Source organism: Neomonachus schauinslandi, chromosome 13 (assembly GCF_002201575.2).
Source record: "Neomonachus schauinslandi chromosome 13, ASM220157v2, whole genome shotgun sequence".
Classification (NCBI taxonomy): domain Eukaryota; kingdom Metazoa; phylum Chordata; class Mammalia; order Carnivora; family Phocidae; genus Neomonachus; species Neomonachus schauinslandi.
In genome coordinates, this window is record NC_058415.1 from 90,524,099 (window position 1) to 90,546,335 (window position 22,237).

General features: G+C 58.0%; 1 protein-coding gene across 1 annotated transcript in view; it reads right to left on the bottom strand.

Moving 5' to 3' along the window:
* SARDH (sarcosine dehydrogenase) overlaps positions 1–22,237 on the bottom strand; it is a 61,163-nt gene that overhangs the window by 10,921 nt on the left and 28,005 nt on the right. The window contains exons 15-18 of the mRNA XM_044920555.1: positions 17,687–17,825; positions 16,061–16,174; positions 10,276–10,423; positions 6,207–6,300 (exon numbers count right to left, since the gene is read on the bottom strand). Of these exons, the coding sequence (XP_044776490.1) occupies positions 6,207–6,300; positions 10,276–10,423; positions 16,061–16,174; positions 17,687–17,825 (495 nt within the window). The remainder of the gene's footprint in view (positions 1–6,206; positions 6,301–10,275; positions 10,424–16,060; positions 16,175–17,686; positions 17,826–22,237) is intronic.

Consider the following 22,237-nt stretch of genomic DNA (forward strand, 5'->3'; position numbering starts at 1 on the left):
GGATGGTGGTGGGTATGATGGTGGAGGAGGTGGTGGGGATGGGGATAAGGGTGGTGGGGATGGTAGTGAAGATGGTGTAGTGGGCATGATGGTGTTGATGGTGGAGGAGGTGGTGGGGATGGCAGGGAGAGTGGTGGGGATGCTGGTGGTAGGAAGAGGGGGTTGGGGGAAAGATGACTGGAAACTAATTTCCAAGAATAAGAATTAATAAAAGGTAGGATATTCAAGTCACATGTCGAGAACTTGACCCTCTCTAAGGATCTGAAAACTCCATAGACTGTCCGACCCTCAGGGTCCCTCTTCCAGGCCCCGGGAAGCCTGGAATGGGCCACAGACCCTCCCGCTATGCTCGGCAGTGGAAAGCACTCCTCCCCAGCCAGCCGCCCCTGGAACCACAGGTTCCGAGTCACCGATCAGAGTTATGGCTCATCCCTGAGAAAGACGGCTGTCTGCCCCCACAGAGCAAGGCAGGCCTGTCGCGTCAGAATACCCAGCGTTCCCTGCTGAGAAAGGATGGAGTGCCACCCTGGAGGAACTTCTGGAATGTCCGAAGTTCATGCCCCGGGGTCCCTCAGAGCCGTCCAAACTCACCCCAGCCACGCCTTGACCTGACGCTTTCGCGGCAAGAAGACAACCCTGTTCCCCAGGGGGACGCCTTCAACAGTGGCTGTGGCCATGCGGATTTCTCCACAGCACCCATGGGACCCGCCCACGGCCCCCTGGCTTTCCAGAGCCACGGCGAATCTGCACAGCTCGTGCAAAGTGACTTTAGGCAGCGGCTAAAACCCAACTGGCAAATGCGGGTGCCGTGAAGGCATGGGCGGCCCTGCGCGAGGCTCTGCAGGGAGGCCCGAGCCTCCAATCGGCTAGGTACCCTGTGCAGGTGGGAGAACATTCCATCCTGAACTCAGCGAATCCTCATGTGCCCCTGCAAGCACCTCATACCATCAGGAGAAGAAATTCAATGTCCTTTTGCCCTGAAATTAATTTTCAGAAGAAAATCACTTTATTGCTGTGCCTCGCGACGAGCTTGCAGCCCAGAGCCTGCTGCTTTCCAGAGGGGCCCCCTGTCCCGGGCCGAGGCGCCAGGAACACCATGTCTCCCTTGGTCACCACGCGGGGAGAGCGCTTCCCACCGGGAACCTTGCTGGCCTCGAGGCCAAAACGTGGGAGGTAAGGACATCTGGTCAGTTGGCTGCCAAGGGGACAACTTCCCTCCGCCCCTTGTTCTTCCTCTAGGAATGCAAGCCTCATGGAAGCTTGGGGCCCAAGCATCTTGGGGTGTTATTGCAAAACAAGGACGGCACTGAGCCGGGGACGCCGCTCAGCCGGGGTCATCTGTTGGCCGTGAGTGTGGGTCACGGCGGGCAGGGCCCTGCTCCCCCCACCCTCAGCCCGGGTGCAGTCTGGGCTCTGGCCCTCATCATTCCGTGCACTGCAACCAGGGGGCCTTACCCGTTACACAGGCACACATTCTTCTCCTGCATCTGGTTGGCTGGGATCCAGTTACCTCCCGTCGAACTTGGCCCAGCCCACCCTCTGGCCCCAGCGTCCCCTCACACGGAGGGATATGGCGCCAGGATGTGCTGAAGCCAGTGCAAGATATTATTTGGGAGAATAGGAAATCCCCCTGGATTCAGAGAGAATTCAGGCTGTCTGGACAGACTCACAAGACAGCCCAGAAAAGGTTTTAGATATTGTCTAGGCTTTGTGTTGCGGGTGGGGAAACCGAGGCTAGGAGAGGTGGTCCCAGAAGGCCGGGGCGGGCCTAGAAGCCAGGCCTACAGGCCCCCAGCTCTGCTGAACACCGGAGTGACTTTGTTGTTGACCCTTGGGTTCTGTGCTGACCCAGCTCCCACCTCCCCACCTGCCTGTGAGGCCACCACGGGGCCTGGGGGCAGCCCAGTCCCCCACAACCTGTGGCCCTGCCCGGCGGACTTCCCCACCCCTCTTACTGGACAGTGAATGCAAAGCCCTTGTGCCCTAGGCTTGGACCATCCTGGACCATCGTGTGGTCTGGGCCACGTGGAGGTCAGCAAAACCCGTAACATCAACACCGAGGAAACTAGGCCTTCGCTCCATTTTGCCCAAGCCTCCTTGGCCCTCAGGAGAATGTGGGATCGGGAGGCAGGATCCCGGCGCGTCTGGGGCACCAACCTACCACACCCTTAGCTGCGTCCCATCCTCGAATGTTCCTGCCCCCATGGCCCTCATCTTCAGGAGCTGGGCCCCCCAGGGTCACCTGGGGACTCCCAGCCCCTAGGGGGTCACAGAGCAGGGGCAGTGACCTGACCTCTAGGTTACTAGATGTGACCTCCAGAGAGCAGCAGAGAGGGGGAGGAGGGGGAGGAGGGGGAGGAAGAGGAAGGACGAGAGGCTCGGAGGCAGGGTTCTGCACAAAGATGCTTCAGCCAGGCACTTACCCAACTGCCCATCCCCCTAGGGTCCCCACAGCATCTGAGGACAGGGATGCAGGAGTGACCCTGCAGGACAGTGAATCCGTGTGTTTGGAGATGGGCTGTTCTGAGGAGTGAGGCGGCGTCGCCCTGGCCCTGGGTGCTGGTGGGCACGGTCCCCCACAGGGAACCGCAGTGTGCTTCTAGCCGGGCAGGGGAGAGGAAGGAGTCTCTGCTGGCCACCCCGGGGCATGGGTTCCTCTAGTCCTGCCAAGGGGGCCAGGGGGCAGGGGCATGGGGGACCCCGTCTCAGGGCAGACCTCCTCCCCACCCAGCACAGGCATGCTGCTGCCCAGCCCAGAGGCCCAAGTCACATCCTCTCCACCATCTTGTTGTTCTCACATTTACTTGTCTTGCCAAGACTCTATTACGCCTCCCAGGAACGTGTTCCTGCCCGATGCAGGGTGCACGGTGCTGCAGAATCCTTCCCGCCCCCACCCCCACCCCAGCAAGGCTGTGAGCCTGGGGAGGGCGGGAGCCCACCTCCTCCACCCCAGAGCCTCCGGGTCAAGCTCTGGGCCCGGCACCTGGGGGCCTCCCAGCCAACGTGTCTGGAATTAATTCTAGAGCCAGGTGGGGGGTGTGGGGGATCGGGGAGGGCGGAGGTGGGGAGAGGACGCTCAGCACTAGGAATGGATCCTGCAGTTTAGGCTAGAATGCCAGGGCTCAGGTGAGAACCTGGATTGGCCCAATGTGAGCTGAGGGTGCCAGTCTCCCGCAGGCGGGACCCGGCTTGGGAAGCTCTGTACTTTGGTGCCCACTCTCCCCCTGAAGGCCTGGCCCAGCACCGGGCATGGGGAGGACACAGAAAATGCCAAATAATGGGCAAGAACACTGCATGGAATGACCCCGAAGGCCAGGACTGTGTACCTGGGACACCTGTCTCTGGGTCTGAGGAATCTGCCTTAGGTCAATAATCAGAGTCATAAAAGGACCACCATCAACAGGGAGCTCCTCACCAGGCTATTCCCAGGACAAGGACTGTCTAAGCATGGGCGTTGCTCGAGGAGCTGAGGGAGGATCACACAGGTTTTCAAAGTGGTTCTCGGAGAATATTTAAAGGAACCAGAAAACTGTTACAACTGGGGCACCTGGGTGGCTCAGCCAGTTAAGCGTCTCCCTTGGGCTCAGGTCATGATCCTGGAGTCCCGGGATCGAGTCCCTGCTCAGTCAGGGAGCCTGAGTCTCCCTCTCCCTTTGCCTCTCCCCCTGCTTGTACTTTCTCGTGCTCTCTCAAGTGAATAAATAAAATCTTAAAAAAAAAGAAAACTGTTACAACCACCGCCAGAGAATAAAGCTGGGTGCACAAACTGTATTTGTGGATGGTCCTGCTCCTGTTTTAAGCTTCATGGACAGAGATCGGGGAGAGAAGGTTCTGTAAGGCGCACTGAACTGCTGACCTGGGCTTGGCTTCCATCTCCTTGTTCTTGGCTCACAAACGTTCCCAGTGTGATGCCTACCATCTCTCCAGCCAGACTGCGGCATCTCGTGCTTGGAGAGCTCAAGGGTTGCACCCGAAGGGGTCAGTGAGCTCTGCCTCCAGGCCCCCTGCCCGCTTCACCACCGCGCCACACACTTATGGTTGGAAACTGAACATTTGTTCACAAAGTAATAAAATCCTTTTTGACAAAGCCAAGAAGTCTGTTCCAGAGGAGACAGTGAGGAGATGCAGCCCCGTGGGTGTCCTGCACCCTGACCCAGGCATCTCAGGGCACCCTTACCTTGTGTCTGGGCCACCTGTTACCCTAGGGAGGGGTTCCCCTCGGTCCGAGACCTGACCCAGCCTGACTCCCAGGCCCAGCCGGACAAGGTGCAGCCAGACCACCACGGGCCAGGCCTAGGGAGGCGGCCAGGGCTGCGTGGGGCTGGCCCCCAGGGGAAGGAGGCAGCTGGAGTCCCCTGGCCGGGAACAAGTCCCGTCCCAGGTGCCTCGTTGGAGCGGCCTGGGCTGGGAAGGGAAGTGCTTCCCACCTGGTCCTCTCTCCCACTACCCCTGAGCCACACACAGGCCGAGCAGATGCCAAGCCTCTCAACTCCCCTTCACACCTCCATAAGCCAGAACCCAGTCCCCATGGGAACTCACGGCCCAGCTGCAGTCAGGGCCTGCTGGATGCCGGCCAGGGCCTGGGGTCACGCTGTGCCACTTTCTCAAAACACCTACCCTCTCTGGTCCTGGCAGGCAGCTCTGCACCAAGGAGGCAGGAAGCAAGCTAGACAGAGGAACCCCCCCCTGCCCCAGCTTCCTGTCCCTTAGCTCCCTCCGGAGAAGGAAGGCAGGAACAGAGCCCAGCCAGTACTCCCCTGCTCCAGAGCAGCCTTTGTCCCCCACCCTCTCTGGCAGCCCCCCTTGCAGACCTCAGCACACACTGTTGATTTGCTAACAGGACCCAGGCTGGTCCTGGAACTCCAGCCCCCCCGCGGGCCAGGATCCCCCTCCTCACCAACTCCCCTGGCACTTTCCCCACCAAACCCCCAGCGAACATGGAGAAGTGGACAAGGAGAGGAACCCCCCGGCCCAGCTGTCCATCCACCCGTCCCCTGACGGCCACGTCCGTTTTATTGACATGTATTTGTGTGCTTTTCTGTTTGGTTAGCTGAAGGCCTCGGGCAGTCCCTCACCGTCTCCAAACTCGGTTTCCTACATCAAGAGCTGCTGCAGGGCCTGGGTCAGCTCACCCGGCCACGACTGCAGACAGCCTGACCACCACAGGGATAATCACAGACAAGCAGTTCCCTTCCGGTGAGTCTGCCCTCTGGGGACACTTGTTCCCATCTGGACATATTTTCGGTTGTCACAGCTGGGGGTGCTCCTGGCATGGAATGGGTGGAGGCCAGGGATGCTGCCAAACACCCTACAAGGCCTGGGACGGCCTCCAACACAGAGTATCTTCCCAAATGTCCACAGTGCCGAGGCTGAGAAACCTCGTCATGGAACCTTCACATCGTTGGGAAGATGACGTGGGCCATGTGTGTGCCGGGAGCTTGGAGCAGCGCCTGGTGCCCACAAGCCCCCAGCACATGGTGGCTGAGGGCACCTTGACCATCTGATCCTCCCCTTGGCCTCGGGAAGTCAGAACGGAGATCAGGATGTTTAACTTCCTGCAAGGACACGGAGGGAAGCGACGGGCTGACCTAGAGCTGGCCCCGGCCGGCCCCTGGTCTCCGAGGAAGCTTCCAGCCAGAGCCGGCTCCAAGGGAGCCTGACACTGTCCACCGTTCCAGAAGCCTTGGGTCCCAGGATCTGGGCTTTCTGGGGCTGGGGTGGGGGGTACGCACCCCCACCCCACGGAGCAGCCCCTCCTCCTCCCGCACCCACAGGGCTGGGCGGGCAGGGATGGGAGAACACCAGGGAAGGGCAGGCACCTCCTCAGAGGCACGGAGCTCTGCTGTCCCAGCCGTGTCCTATGTGGTGGAAGCTGTACACAGCACCCTGACCCCGGGGGCCTGTGCCTCCAAGGAGGGGGTGTGGCGGGTGGCTGTGCAGGTGGCAAGGCCAGGCTCTGTCCTGGCGGAAGCCTGGGAGCAAGGCCCCCAGCAGGTGCCGGGCACTGGGCACAGCACCGGGCGGGGTGGGGGGGCCTGACTTGGACCCGTCAGCCTTCCGAGCTCCCACCAGTTTGTGGGCCGGAACGTCTAGTCCCCACCTCACAGTGGTGGCTTAGGGAAGTCAACAGACTGGCTCCCAAGTCCGAGCCGCAGGCACACTGCCGCTGCCCGCAACTCAGGAGACGGCAGCCAGGAGGTACTTACCAGGTGCCCGGCGGCTCTCACCAGCTTGTGGGTGGAGAACGGGAAAGCCTCATTGCTCAGGTCTGCATCAAGCACCTCCTGGAGAATGGCCCGGCTGTGAACAAGAACAAAGTCGGTTAGTCAGTCAGTCAACAAACGCTTGCTGAGCACTCCTGGGTGCAGGCCCAGGCCAGGAAGACGCTGGGGATACAGCAGTGAGCAGGACGAGTCCCTGAACTCGTAGGGCAGACTGACAAAAGGGTATTCATAAAAGCATACCAAGATGAACACGAGCCAAAAATACAGTCCACTAAAAAAGCCAGGAACAATGATGGGGGCGGTGAGCCCAGCTTGTGTGGAGACCAGACTGACATGGCTCCTGGGGCAGTGACCTAGCCATCTAACGCCCCCAGGTCCCACGGGCAGGAGGCTGGTTTGTGAGCTCCCCGAGGGCAGAGGTTGCTCTCCCACTCCCCACAGAATCCGGCTATCAGGCTTAGGAGTTTACCTGAGACCTCGCTGGGCCCAAAGCCCTCAGTATCCATGGAAACCCTCACTTCCAGGGCCCCTTGCACCCTGGCCTCCCTCGAGGCCTTAGTTCACTCCTCGGCATAACACCCAGGTCCCCTGCCTCTGTTTAAGCCTTTGTCATCCTTCAGGTCTCGGCTCAGCTGCCACCTCCGCCAGGAAGCCCTTCCTGACTCCCTGAGTTTGGGTCAGGTGTCCTTTATGTGGGTCATGAAGCTCTGATACATTTCCCGACAGGACACCTCTCACATGGATTGTACTTGCCCCCCCTCCCTAAACCAGGCACCCTGTGACCACAGGGCTCCTATCCCAACGTGCCCGGCACAGAAGGGCACACGGTAAATAGAACTGATTGACAACAGCCCAGCTTTGTGCCCCAGGGTGGGCTCCCCGTTGGCAGGAGACAGCCCCGCGCAGGGGTACCAGCAGGTGCTGGGGCTGCAAGGTTCCGCAGCTCAGAAAGCTGCCCACCCTAATTCCACCCCCACGGTGCTGGAGCTGCCCACCCACGCCGGCTCGAGGTGCCCAGCGTGCTGCAGGCTGCCAGTGCCTTATGTAACACACACCCCCCGCACCCACGTGGTGCCAGCCCCCAGAGAACCCATCCCCAGTCTTCTAGGAGCATGTCCTCTCTGCAGCCCTGGGGGCGGCCGGTGTCTTCCTAGCCTGTGTCCCTGCAGGGGAAGGAGCCTGGAGCTGCCGCCCGGGCTCAGGGTTTGAAGGGGCTCAGCAGCACTAGGGGTAGCTCTGGGCACCAATCTACTGACGGGGCGGGCACACAGGTCTGCTGAACGTGGGCTGGGGCGCAGGAGGCTGTCCCTCCACCAGGGAGGCAGCAGGTGGTGCTGGAGGGCACAGGCCAGAGACGCGGGTTCAAGTCCTGACTCCCCTTACTCACCCCTCGCCCTCACCCCGTCCTCCACGGGGACAGTGATGCCTCCTCCCAGGGCTCTTGTGAGCCAGCAGTGAGAAACTGCGATAGTGATCATTCACTTCTGCCCGGTCTCCCCCAGCCACACATGGCCACTTGAGTTTAACTGAATTAAAATTAAATATTCAGTCTGGCCAGACACATGTCAAGGGTCCTGGGGCAGTGACCTAGCCATCTAACGCCCCCAGGTCCCACGGGCAGGAGGCTGGTTTGTGAGCTCCCCGAGGGCAGAGGTTGCTCTCCCACCCCCCGCAGAATCCGGCTATCAGGCTTAGGAGTTTACCTGAGACCTGTCTTCCAGGAGCATGTCCTCTCTTGGCCACCTACAGCTTAGTGGCTACCGTACTGGACCACCCAATTACGGAATGTTTCCAGAGAGTTCTACCGGACAGCAGGTCACTGAGCATGGCCCACGGTCCGGGTGCTGTCTTCCCACTGGACAACTCCGAAGGTCTAGCCCCACCGGGGGAGCTGGCAAGGCTGACCCTCGTGCAGGGACGTGGGGCTGTTGTTGAAGGAGAGGACACTCTGGAGCAGGAAGTTCAGGAATTACCAGGGGGATGAGATGGCTGTCACCGGCGCCCGCATGGAGCTGCTTCTAATGAGGCAGAGGAGGCTGGCCCGTCCCCCCGGGGCCCTGCCTTGATCTGGCTGCCTGCACCCTCCCTCCCCTGCCCACCCGCCTCCCCCACGCTAAAAATAACCCACTGCAGGCTGAGGCGCAGAGGGAGTGGAGGCTCCCCCAGGGACCGGCCAGGACCCCCGGCCCCATTCCGCCCACAGACGGGAGCCGGCCGGTCCAGGGAGAGATGAAAACCGCGCCACCGGATCTCCAGGTTCCTCTCCTCCCTTCCTGGCTCCACATGCCCCCACCCAGCCATCCGACAAACCACCCTCGAGGCCACCAGAAGCACCACGCTGCCAAACGTAATGGTCAGTTTCTGGTCCTCATCCCACTTGGATCCACTGGCCACCTGGACACAGCTCAACGCTCCCTCCTTGAAGTCCCAGCTTCTCTGGTCCCTGAGGCTCCTCACACACCTGCTGGCCTCCTCCCCCGCCCGGCATCAAAGACCCCGTTAAAGTCCAAGTCCGACCATGTCTCTGCTCTGCTCAGTCCGCCTCACTCGGGGAAACAGCCCCTGGACCTACAGGTTCTCACCTCCTCTGCTCTCCGAGTGCACCTCCAACTGCCCTGCTCCAGCTGGCCTCCCTGCTTTTCCTCAGACACATGGGCACACCCCTGCCACAGGGCCTTTGCACCTGCTGTTTCCTCTGCCTGGAACACCGTCCCTCCAGAGCTCCAAAGCTTGATTCCTCATTTCTTTCCTCCAGGGCTTTGCCCAAATGTTCTCTTAGTGGATGTTGGTCAAACACTTGACAGAAGCCGATCAACATTAAAGTATATGACCTACTCAGATTCTATACATTCGTTCAGCGAGCAGGTCCTGTCCATCTGCTGTGCGCCCCTAAACAATGCCCACACAAAAACAGCTACAACACAGTCTGGGAGGGGAGGTTGGCCCGTCCAGGACCCAGCCGGGGAGCTGCTGGCTTGGTCAGCTCTAAGGCACCCGGGAAAATGGACCCTAGGGCAGGGTCTGAGCGTGCAGCTTGGGGCCCACTCTTCCCTCTCGACAACCAGCTGTTCCCACCATTTTTTGGGAATACATCCTTCCTTTGACATGTGCCCTTCCTTCCCTGCCTGGACCTGCACCTCTCCAGTCTGGCAGGGTCCACCACTCAAGAGGCGTCTCCCCCGCGCTGATGCACACTGGGCTCTGGGGTCAGTGATCGAGCACCTACCTAGCTGTGCCACCCTGGGCAAAGATCTCTACCTCTCCGTGCCTCTGTTTCTTCACCAAAAAGAACAAGAACAATTAGAACCACCTGCAAGGGCTATTAACCGTAGTTTCAGGAGAGGTCGTCACAGGGTTTGGCAAATCACAGGTGTCCATTTGGTGGTTGTTAACACGATCATTCTTCCCCTCTGGTCCCCCACCCCTGAGTCCCTTCCCTGGAGCCCAGCTGGAGGGATCTTTCCAAAGCGCACAGCTGCTCGGATGCCCCTTTGCCTAAGCCCCCTCTGTGGCTCCACGCACAGCCAGCATCTGAGGACCTCGCAGGCTCCGATTCCTCGTGGGTGGGAATGCAGCTCAGCAAATACAGAATGAACGAATGATTGGATCACCCATCTGCAGGCCTAATCACCGGAGGTGATCACGGAGGCGTTTGGGCCCGGGGGGCAGTGGCCTCAGGTCCATACTACTCTCAGCCCCAGTGGCAGGGAGAACCCCAGCCTGGCTGTGCCCACTTTGAGATGGCATCAGTATCTCCTAGACTGAGTCAGCGACCCAAAGACACTCCCCCCACCCCCCCACAGGCCCTTCTGTGACCCCTGAGCCCTCAGATGCTGAGTCACCGTATGGTTGAGTCTGACGCTCACAATAAGGGCTTTTCTGTATTCTAGTGCTTTGAAAACGATTTATCTGGCATGGCATCTCTGGGTTCACCAGAGCACCTAGCGAACCAGAACATCCCATTCTGGACCCGCAGTGGTTCTGCCCACAGGACCCGGTTGGAGGAACCCGGGGCTGGGTCCCAGGGGCTGTGCACCCCTTGGCTCCTCACCTGGCCGGGCCCTGGATGCTGATCATGCCCAGGTCCTCAGAGCCGTTGATGAGCTGGCACCGGAATTTCTGATCCTGCAGCACCGTGCTGATGTGAGCCCAGTTGTGCTGGGCCACGGCCCCGCCCACGGCCAGGTAGTAGCCATCCCCTGGAAGAGAAGCACCGGACTCAGGATGGCGGGGGCAGCGAGGCGTAGCCCGAGGCCTCTGGGTTGACTCTTTTCTGGAGAGTGAACCACACAAGCCAGAGCACAGCGACCCTCCCTGGGGGCCCTGGCTTGTCAGCAGGGGGCGGGGGTTGGAGGCCAGGATGAAGGACCCCGAGGGCTGCACGTGCCAAGGGAGCTCTTTTCTCGGAGAGTCTGAGGCTTTCACCCACTTCTCAAAGGGCTCCTGATCCAGGAAAGGGGAAGAGCTCCCAACACCATCACGCCAGAGGGATGCTGCTCCATCTGTCATCAGCGCTGGGCAGGCGTGGACCAGTCTCTTTTCCTCTCTGGCTCTCGTTTCACTCCATACTCCCCTGGCCCCTGATCTCCAGGTCCCCCCTTGGCCATAGCAGGACTTGCTGGGGCCAGGTAACGGGCCGGGTTTATAGGCAATATCCCCTTGATTCCCAGGATGCCTGTGTGGCTCAGTCCATTAAGCATCTGCCTTCGGCTCAGGTCATGATCCCAGGGGCCTGGGATCGAGCCCCACATCGGGCTCCCCGCTCAATGGGGAGTCTGCTTCTCCCTTTCCCTCTGCCCCTGCTCGTGTTCTCTCTCTCGCTTACTCTCTCTCTCAAATAAATAAAATCTTTAAAAAAATATATCCCCTTGATTCCCCCTAGGAGGCTGACGCTTGGTCACCACCCCAGGGTTTCAGAAAAGGAGACTGAGGTTCATGGAGGTCACATGGTAGAAAATCTGTCCAGCTCTGAGTCCATGGCCTGAGCCACACTGCCACCGGGTAGGGGTGAATGGAGGGCAGCCCGCCTCGGCCCAGCGTCCTGGGAGAGCCACTGCCCTGGGGAGCTGGGACCTGGGACAGCTGTGGGCCCATCGCACAGCCCCTCTGAGCCTCGGTACTCTCATCTGCAGCTGAAGGTCGACACATCTCATCTGCAGGGGGTGCTGTGCCGGGGCGGGCGGGCTCTCACTGGTCACTTCCCCCCATCTCCCGGAGGAACCAGGGGAGGTGGGCCTGGGGGTGCGGTCCTCCTTCATCTCAGCTGTCTCGGTACCTCCCTGCGCATCTTGCCTCTTTCCTTCCTTCCTCATTAATTCCGACAGGGTCCCCAGCCTCAGAGCAGTGGAACCGGGCGATCCCAGAGCTCCCGGCCGCTTCTCCATCTGCACAGTGGGAATGCGACTAGAGCTGGCCTCACGGGCCAGGTGGACACAGCCACCATGGGAGAGGCCCCCAGGAGTGGCCCAGAGCCAGGAGCAGAGCTGGTTCTGCCCTGGGAGGCATCCTCTTCCCGGGGTCCTGCATGGCAGCTGCTTCTCTCGGCCCTGGACACTGTTGGCTCTGAGCATCGGCCCCCGCAGGCCCAACACCACCCCCGGACCCGGGCATAGCCAGTGGGCACCGGTGGAGATGGCCAGGGGGCTCCTGAGGCTGGAGAATCCTCCTAAGTGCCCTCCTCTGGCCCTTCCCAGGGGCTCCCCCACAGCTGTGGTACAGCCCCCCACCATAATTAAAAAGTAGGCACGCCTCACTATCCTTCTCTGGCCAGGGAGGGTGCCGCTGGTGGCCGAGGGCTGGGGATGAAGGGGTACTGGGCCTCTCTGCCCCTCCAAGAGCACCTGCTGTGGGGGCTCTCATCGGAGGTTCCTGGGCTGGGCTGGGGACCACCAACGGAAGGCTGGCACTGGGGCCCTCCTCCCTCTCCCACCCCACAGGGGAAGGAGCAGACGCAGGGGCTGTGGTCCCCACCGCCCTCCTCCCCACCTCCTCCAGGTGAGCCCTGGGACATTCTTGACCTTGGCACCCCATGTGCTGTGTGCTCTTCTGCTCCCCTAATCCCATTGCCCCTCCAGATCCAACTCAGAGGCCTTAGCCTCCAGGAAGCCCTCCCTGAACACCAGAGCTGCAGGAACTTCTTGGCAAATGGCCAGGCCCTGAGGTCACCCGCGGCCCTGCTGTCTCCTTCATCCTCACATCCCAAAGCCGCCTCTGAGCCCCTTCTCTCTGCGCGCATGGCTGTAGCTCTGTTCGGGCTGCAGCCCGTCTCTGGCTTCGATGGCTGGATCTGTCCCCTCCTGGCCCCAGCCCCCAATTCCATGCCAGTCCAACCTCACCACCTCCCACCCTCACTCCCACAGCCCTCAGGATGGTCTCAAAGTGTTCCCCTGGCCTGACAGAGCCTGCCCCGTGACACCCGCCCCCTCACAAGGCACTTGGTTCTGACACCCTTGGCTCTACTCTTGGGCCAGGACACATGCTCATCCAGGCCCTCCCACTCACTAGTGCCTTGCAGGACCTGAGCCACTTCCTCATTTTCCTGGATCCAGCTCAAACATCCCCTCCTCTGGGAAGCCCACTTACCCCACCCCAACCCTGCAGAGCACCTCCACCACCTCCCCGCAGTGGCCTGCCCCCTTGCCTGTCCCCACCCCACGATCTCCCTCCAGCCAGGACCCTACCCTGCACGCACCTTTGCATCCTTTGGACCATGGGGCTGGGCAGAAAGGGCTGCTCCCCAAATCCCTGCCACAGACACACTTCGCAGGGATGCTACCCCACCCCCAGGAGGAGCCTGTCTTGGGGAACATGTAAGTCTTGGCACCAGTCCAGCCTGGCCCAGAGGCAGTTCTGTGACTCACTGGCCTCAATTCTTGTCTGAGCCTGTTTTCTCATCTGTAAGATGGGCAGAGCCACACCGGCTCCTATAGGGCTGTTGAGAGCATCCACTGGATAAAAAAAATCTACTGGCCAGGTTTGATCACGTTTCCTCTCTTTCTCTTTTCTCTTAAAACTGATGAGCACAAAGGGAGACAGAAGCCAAAAAGACAAGTCAGCCCCCAAAGGCCCCCCCACCCCATCCCTGGGCTGAGGACTCTTAAAGGACATTGGAATTGCGACAGTGTCCTCTGACCCAGCCTCCGACACACGCTGTGACTCTCTGAAGCCCCCTGAGGCCCCTCCCTGAAGGACGCGAGTTCCTGGGGCCACCGGTGCCCAAGAGGTGGCGGCGGGTGGACCTGGCATTTTCTGGGCAGCTGTCCATCATCGAAGACCCAAAATGCTTGGTCCTGAGGCCAGTCAGCCCAGCTCCAGGCCCAGCCCTCAAGCGGACGTGGCAGAGAGGGCGGTCAGCGGGCACAGAGTCCAGGGCTCAGCCTCCAGCTGGGGAGCTGGGGGCTGCAGATTGTATTTTCTATTTCTCAGTATTGTTGAAATGCCTCCTACGAGCACGTTTTCCTTTTGTGATATAAAAGATCAAGCAAGATCACGTTTAGGATTGACAGCTGCTTTGTACACAACCTTGATCGAATGCAAATCACCTCATCCTCTTGACTTACTGGTGATCTGATGTAACAGGTGTAATTAAGCCCCGTCTGAAACATGCATATTGAACAGACATGCATATTCATGGCAGGAATGGTACAGTTTCTCAGGCTGAAAATAAAACAAGGTCCGCACGCCGCCGCTTTCTCATGTTTGGCCATGTCCCCGGGCCCGTCAGCACGCTCCAGAGCCGCCCAGGATGTGACGCAGGCGTCCTCGCGCCTCCCTCGCCGCGCACACTTCCACTGGCAGGCAGAGTGCCAACCCCTCCCTCCCTCACTCCCAGGCGAACTTGGAGGCACCAGACTCTGGGAAAAACACCTCCCTAAGCATCAGCACCCTTCCCTTCCCTCTGCTCCAGAGCCTGCTCTCCCCCAGCCCTGGCAAGGACCAGGGCCAGGAATCCACCGGAATCATCTTGAAAGGCGTATCATGGGCACACCCTAGGGCAGTGGCTCAGTTTACAAAGGGTTTTCACTACAGCTCCCCGTGGAGGGCACCAGCGAGGTCCCCATGCTCCAGATGAGGAAACTGAGGCTCGGAGCCATGGGCCACAGAGTCAGTCAGTGGCAGGGCCTGGCCCAGGATTTCCGTGGACCCTCTGCACCCTCACTGGGGTCCCTCTGCCCTGCAGCCCCAGCTCCACTCGCTCTGCAAGGATGGAAGCTATGTCTGTGTCGGGGCCTCCCCTCTCCTCGGGGGTGAGGGCCGCACAAAGCTCCCACCAGCCTTTCTCCAGCCCTGCTGACCTCTCCACCAGCTCTTCCCAGCCCCCTTTCAGGCCAGACGTCACCTCCTCCAGGAAGCCTTCCTCATCCTGGCTCAGCTACTTCCCACAGGCTCCATAGTCCCGCTCTTTTCCACCCCGATGTTCTAACGGTCTCCTCCTGGCCTGTCTGCCCATACGGTGGTCTGTCCATACCCTGAGATCCTGGAGGCCCCAGCCAGCCCCGTTCATCCCCTGCCTCTGCCTGAGGGTAAAGGCTCCGTGTGAGCACCGGGAGAAGGAAGGGGCAGATGAGCTCGTTCACAAAGCACATGTGCTCTAGCTGAGCCCACTGCATTCCTTACTTCTGCACCGGCAGTGGCAGGAGGGAGGGCCCCCCACGCCCTACCTGCCCCCCAAGCCACCCCGAAGGACTCCGTGGCCAGCGGGGCAAACTTGTCCCACCACCCCTGCTCCCCACCAGAAATACAAACTCCATGCAGGCCAGAACCTTCTCGGTTGGGTTCCTGACTCCATCCTTGGTGCCTCAAACAGGCCGCACGCTGGGAGTGCTCAGGAACTAGTATTGAAGTCATGCACCTTCCTGACTCAAGCGCGCTTCCTTCTCGCTCCGCCCCCCTCTCCCAGTGCCCAGGCCGGAGCGCCCTCGCCCGGGCCAGGGACCCTGACCGAGTCCCACGCAGCGTGAGCTGCATTTGTTGGCAGCACAGAGCCAGGCCCGGAGCCAGGGGGCTGCCACCAGCTTCTCAGAACGGGCCGAGCACGTCCAGCCTACTGACCCTTGCCCTGGATGGCGCAGTCAGCCCACGCACAGTCGACACCTTTCTCCTCCGCAAATCCAGCCTCTCAGAGGTGGCAATGGGGCCCCTTCCTGGAGAAGGAGGGTGCTTCCCGCTCTCTGTGACTCTCAGCCACCTCTCTTCTTCCCTATAGCGGGAGACTGTTAACAGGACTAGAGATGAGATGGCTCCCGCAGGAACCAGGGGGTAGGGGCGGGGAGTTGAAGTGATGGGAAGCAGATCTGGCTCAGTGCAGCAGTCAGTGGGGCTGTGCAGACAGGGAAGACGGGTACTGAGTTAACTGTCCCTGGAGGCATGCAAGCAAACCTGAAGGCACTGCAGAGGGCCACCCAGTAACAGCTTGAGCACTGAACCGCATATCTTCTAAGGACCTGCCCCAGCCGGAGTTGGGGTTCAGCATAGATGAAAGTCGATTCCGCAGAGAGGCTAGTGGCAGAAAGGAGCTAACATCGCCCAGTGGGAGGCACGGCCTTCTCCCCAGCTCACTCTGTTCTGGGCAGACGAGCTGAGCACGCCCACGGTGTGGGCTCAGAAACACCACAGTACGGACAGGTTCAAGGACATAATCACGGAGTACTCACAGCCCAGCATCACTGCCTGAACAAAGCCGACGTTCAGCCTGAACCGAGGCCTCTCATCTCCCCAGCCCTGACCGCTGCGAGCGCACTGGGTGATGGCAGAGCCGCCCACACCCCGCTCCCCGTCCGGCCCGCCAGCAGCAGCTACAGGCCACAGCACGGCTCAGCCCACGGGGCATCGCTTACCTTCAAAGGCAGGGGCCAGGGCGGAGGCCTGGGGGCTGGGGGCCAGGCGGCTGACGGTCAGGTCACTCTCGGTGCCGCCCCTGTGGTTCAGCATGCAGGTGTACACGGTCGAGCCTGGGGGCAGGAGGAAGATCCAGAGCGTGTGAGCCGCTCAGCTCACACGAGTCTGCAGGACCGCGTGACGGGGTGCTCTCGAAAGGTGTCTCCGCACAGTGACACACAGTGACACCACGACCCGGTGGCCCAGAGAGGGATGGGCAGGTCCCCCAGCGCTGCCATCCCCCGAGGAGGAAGGATCAAGAGTGGAGCTTCTTTCTTCCTGAAATGCCTCAAGCCGGGACCCGGACTCTCCTCATCCCACCCTCCCACACACCCACCACCATGCTGGAAAGTTCCTAGGAGCAGGGATCCTGTCTCACTCACTCTGGTGCGCCCCTGCTGGCTGAGCAGAGGCTCCTGACGTCTGTTGAATAAGTGACCATACAGATGGATGAATGAAGAGGGGTGAAGGGGAAAGTGGATGGAGGGGTGCTGGGTGGGGTTGGGGGGCAGATGGCAGCGTGTGGATCGGCAGGAGGTTTAAGAGGAGGTGAGCAGAGGGTACGTGGGTGCGTGGGTAAGTGGGCAGCTGGGTTGGCTGGCTGGGGAAATGGTGTAATGGGCCGAATTGCGTCCCCCAAAATGATAGCTTGACGTCCCAACCCCATGAACGTGACCTTATTTGGAAATAGGGCTTTGCAGATGCAATCACGTTAAGATGGTCATTATGGTGGGCCCTAATCCAGTATGACTGGTGTCCTTATAAGAAGAAGAAGACGCAGGGAGAAAGAAGCCTGTGTTACATCAGGGCGGAGACTACAGGGATACAGCCACAGCCAAGGAACCCCGAGGACCGTCGGCCCCACCGGGAGCTGGAGAGGCTGCTGAGTGTCCTACCCGTGGTCTCAGAGAGAGCACAGCCCTGCTGCCACCTTGATGATGAGCTTCTAGTCTCTGGAATTGTAGGACAATATGTTTCGATCATTTAAAGCCACCCAGTTTGTGGTGCTTTGTTACAGCAGCCCCAGGGCACTGATACAGATGGGGGTGGGTGAGTTTTTTAGGTGGATGGACACGTAGGTAGAGGGTGGGTAATAAAAAAGGAGATGAATATCCCAAATATTACATGGGACACACCTATACAAAAACACTGTTCCTTCTTCACTTGAGACTCAAATTTATCTGAGCATCCTGTATTTTCATTTAATTCTGGAAACCCTGTTTGGGGAGAGCATTCCTATGGGGGTAACTAAATGGGCTCCACAGTCTCAGGAGACATTTCCTGAAGGCCTGCTGCCTTGTATCCTTTCTGGAACAAAGTAAAGGAGAAGGAAGGAGGGAGGAGGGGAAGGAAGGGCAGGAAGAGGGATGGAGGAAGGTGCTGGGGTCCTAAGGGCTGGGACTTGGCAATGGGGGCAGAGGGGTCTAGATGCAGGGGCATGGGGCCAGCCTCAGGGGCAGAGCCATGAGCTAGAGGAGCCCAGAGTGGACGGGGTCAGCTTGCCAGGGTAGGTACCCAGGGCTGTGCCCATGGAGTTCTTCCTGGCACTGGAGTGGAAAAGGAGCATGGTCCTCTGGAGGTCATACCAGGGGGTCGGCTGACATCAGCAGAGAAGAGCCAGTCGGCAGCCTTCCTCGCATCCAAGCCCACCAGGTAGAACTTCCCGAAGTAGGACATGTTGAACACAGCAGCGGCCCCTCTGCAGGCTAGACACTCTTTCTTGATCTGAAAAGTTCCAGGGAGGAGGGATGCCATGAGGGCTCTGAGATGTGCGTCCTCGGGAGGATGGGGCGCTGGGCTCTTTGCCGCACACCTGCTCTGAGGCCCCCTTCCCCCTCGCAGCTGGAGCACACCATGCCCATTCTTCTCAAGCATAGGGAACGCTCTCCAGGGAGCTCATACACTATAAAAAAGGCAGTACATTCAAAAGGATTAAGATCACACACAGCATGTTCTTGGACCATAATGGAATTTCATTAGGAGTCAATCGTAGGAGGAAAATTAGAGAGTTCACATATAAGCGACATTAACCCACACACTCCTGAATAACCAAAGGATCAAAGCAAACATTCACAGGGGAATTGGAAAATTCTTGGAGAAGGCTGCCCGTGGAAATGTGGTACACGGAAATGGAGGGAACGAAGTCAGGGCCGTGCTCCCAGTGACCTCACACCTGCAAATGCCTCCATGGAGAAGAAGTTCTCAGATCGATGCCTGAGCTTCCCACTTGGAGAAAACTGGAAAAAGAAGAGTGAATTAAACCAGAGCAAGCAGAAGGAAAGACATGATAAAGACTAGAATGGAGATAAATGAAATAGGGAATAGAAAAGTTGAGAAAACCAGCAAAGGAAAGTTGGTTCTTTGCAAGGATCAACAAAATCGACAGACCTTCAGTTAGACTCACAAAGAAAACAAGAGAGAGGACTCAAAAGTTCTAAATTGGGAACTAAAGAGGGAACATCACCCACCCTACAGAAATAAAAGGATTATAAGGGGATACCACACATACCCATCCGACAACACGTGAGACAGGAAATGGACAAATTCCTAGAAAGACACAAGTAACTAAAGCTAAAGAAGAAATAGAAAATCTGAATAGATCCATAACAAAAAGAGATTGGGTTAGTAATTTAAAACTCCCTATAAAGAAAATCCCTGGCCCAGACGACTTCACTGGTGAATTCTATCAAACATTAGAAGAAGAATTAACACCGAGTCTTTGCAAAACTCAAAAAAATAGAAGAGTAGGAAATACTTGTTCCATGAGGCCAGCATCACCCTAATGCCAAAATCAGACAAAGACCACCAGACAAAGACTCGTAAGAAAACGAAGCCAATATCCCTCATGAAAATAGATACAAATGCCCTCAACAAAATACTAGTGAACCAAATCCAACAACATGTAAAAAGGAATACACACCATGATCAAGAGGGATTTCTCCTGGGAATGGGAGGTTGGTTGGGCATCCCCAGATCAACTGATGGAATGTGCCATACTAATAAACACAAAACAGAAACTATGTGATCATCCCCATAAATGCCGAGAAAGTATTTGATAGAATCCAACATCCTTCATCATGAAAATATTCAATAATCTAGGAATAGGAAGGAACTTCCTCGACCTGATTAAAAGCATGTGCAAAAATTCCACGGCTGACATACGATAGCAGGGAAAGACTGAAAACGTTCCTCCTAAGATCAGAAACAAGACAGCTGTTTGCTACTTCTGCTCAGCATCGTACTGGAGGTTCTAACCAGGGCAGCACTTAGGCAAGAAAAAGTAACAAAAGGCATCAAGCTTGGAAAAGAAGAGTAAAATGATCTCTATTTGCAGATGACATGATCCTGCATATAGAAAATCCTAGGAACCCACTAAAAAACTATTACAACTAACAAAATAGTTCAACAAGACAGCAGGATACAAGGTCAATGTACAACAGACAAATAAAAACTATTGTTTTGTTTTTCATTTCACTGACGGTGGACAATCAAAAATGAAATTAAGAAAATGATTCCACTTAACATCATCAAAAAGGATTTATAGATACTTACGAATAAATTTAACAAAAGTGCAAAACTTGTACTCTAAACACTTGGCAAATATTTTTGAAAGAAACAGCAGAAGACCTAAATGAATGGAAAGACATCCCATGTTTATAAAATGAAGACTTGACTAGTACTAAGATGACAATGCTCTCCAAATTGATCCAGATTCCACACAATCCCCATTAAAACTGCAGCTGGCTTCTTGGCAGAAATTGACAAACTGATCCTAAAATTCATACAGAAATGCAAGGGACGCAGAACACTTAAAACAATTTTGAGAAAAAAGAACAAAGCTGGGAAACTCACGCTTCCCAATTTAAAGATTCACTACAAAACTACTGTAATCAAGACAGAGGGGCACTAACACAGGATATAAATATAGATCACTGGAATCTGGTTGACAGTCCAGAAATAAGCCTTCATGTTTATGGTCCACTGATTCCCCACAAGAATGTCAAGGCCATGGCAAGGCGGGGGGAAGCAACAATCTTCAAAACATGGTATTGACAAAGCTGGACGGCCACACGCAAGGAAGGAAGTTGGAGCCCTTCCTCACACCACATACAAACCTTAGTTCACCAACACTGTTAGTATCTACCCATGAGAAATGAAAACCTAGGTGCACACAGACCCCTGTCCACGCACAGTCGTAGCGACACTATTTACAGCAGCTGAAACGTGGACGTAGCTCGAGTGTCCATCCACAGATGACCAGACACACTGCAGTATATCCGTGTAATGGAATACTCGTGATGCACAGATACGCCCTAGAACGTGGATGGACCTTGAAAATACTGTGCTGGGTGAAAGAAGCCAGTCACGAAAGACAGCACACCGTATGAGTCCCTGCTCTGAAGTGTCCCAGCGAGGTGAACTTGTAGGGACAGAAGTAGCTTAGTAGCCGCCCGTGGGTGGGGACACGGTGGGGAGAGGGTGGGGGGCGGGGGGTGACAGCTAGCGGGCCAGGATTTCTTCTGCAGGTAGACAAAGGTCTTCTAACATCCGATGGTGGGGACGGTGCTCTGCCCAGGAGTCCACTAACAAACGTGGAATTGTACACTTGAAAGGGACGGGCTGTATGGTATGTGAATTCTAGCTCAATAAAGCTGTTCTGTTTTTTTAAAAAGAGAGCCCAACAGCCCTGCTGATGGTCTACAGATGCCCCAGCCAGGTCCTCAAGCCCCGTGTTATCCGTGTGTTTTTCTCCTTGGTCTTCCATCACCTCACCCCTGCTTCTTTGCTCTGAACACATCACCCAGCTGCCAAGCAGAGGCGCCAATCTTATTGTTATGACAGAAGAGAAAACTGTAGCAGCAAAGCTACCCCCCACCGAGCACTCACTGTGGGTCAGGGACCTGTGTGACCTCCCCCCACCCCGCGGTCCGTCCACCATCTCTGAGAAGGAAACTGCCGCGAGCCACCTCGCGCTAAGTGCCCTTCGAGGCCCGGGGAGGGGACGAGGTTGGGGGCGGGGGGGGGGGGGGAGGGGGCTCCCCAGCGGGAAGACCACAGACGTGCCCAGGGCCAGGTCTGTCTAGCGGTGTGTGTCTCACCCAGCTCCGCATCCAGTGGCGCCGCGTGGGTGTATCGGAGTGAGTGGTGAGAGTATTTACACCAGGGAAACCAGCCAAGGACCCGATCGGGCTTCCCTGGGAGGGCTGGCACCCCACCCGGGCTGCACCACTCCTGAACCCCCGATGCCGCACCTCCACCCCTCTGCAGACACCACTCCCCTCTGTGGAGCTCCTGCGACCCGTCAGGCGCTGCGGGACCCTCACTGACGCTGCTGGGGCTGCAGAGCAAAACCCAAAACAGTCTCCAGGCTGACTCTCGTCTCCCCGGACTGGGGAGGTTGCCAACGTCGAGAACAAGTGCGTGTTTCATGCTTCGGGACTGTTCAGACGTGTTTGTGGAGGCTGGATGAAGCCATCAAGCCAAGTTGGCATCCCCTCCGAGCTCCCACGTCCCCAAGGGCCAGACGTCCTGCCGGCCCTGAAGTGCCAGACGGAGCCCCCTTTTCCTCCCCGAGAGGCAGTGCCAGGGACTCCGGGAGCTTCCGGACGCACGCGCCTTCTGCTTCCATTTCCCAAGCCCCTCCTCCGGTGCCTTCACCAGGAGAGCAAGCTTGGGGGAGATCACGGCACCACCTGCAGCATTTGTGAGGCCCAGTGCAAAATGGAACCGTGGGCCCTGGTTCCGAAAGTATGAAGAGTTTCAAGGTGGCGACAGCAGTGTTAATCCCAGTGCAGGGCCCTTCTGAGCCAGGGCCCCAGGTGACCTCAGAGGCCACACACCCAGGAAGCTGGCTGGCTGCCTTCCTCCTCGCGGCTGCTTCCCAGGCCGCCCTGGGCCGGGCACCCGCAGGTGGAGGCCTTGGCTTCACGCCCACCTCAGGGGGCGGCTAAGGCCGTGCTCCCTCTCCCGGGGCAGCCACGAGGACACAGGCCGGGCCATGTTCTACTGGGTGATCCCTTTACCAAATGGCTGGGCCGCCCCGCGTGGCAGCTGGTGTTGTTTTCTGTAGACACTGCCCATGAGAACATCTCTGAGTGGTGCAGACTGCAGAGGGTGGCTGGGCCCCAAGTCCTTGT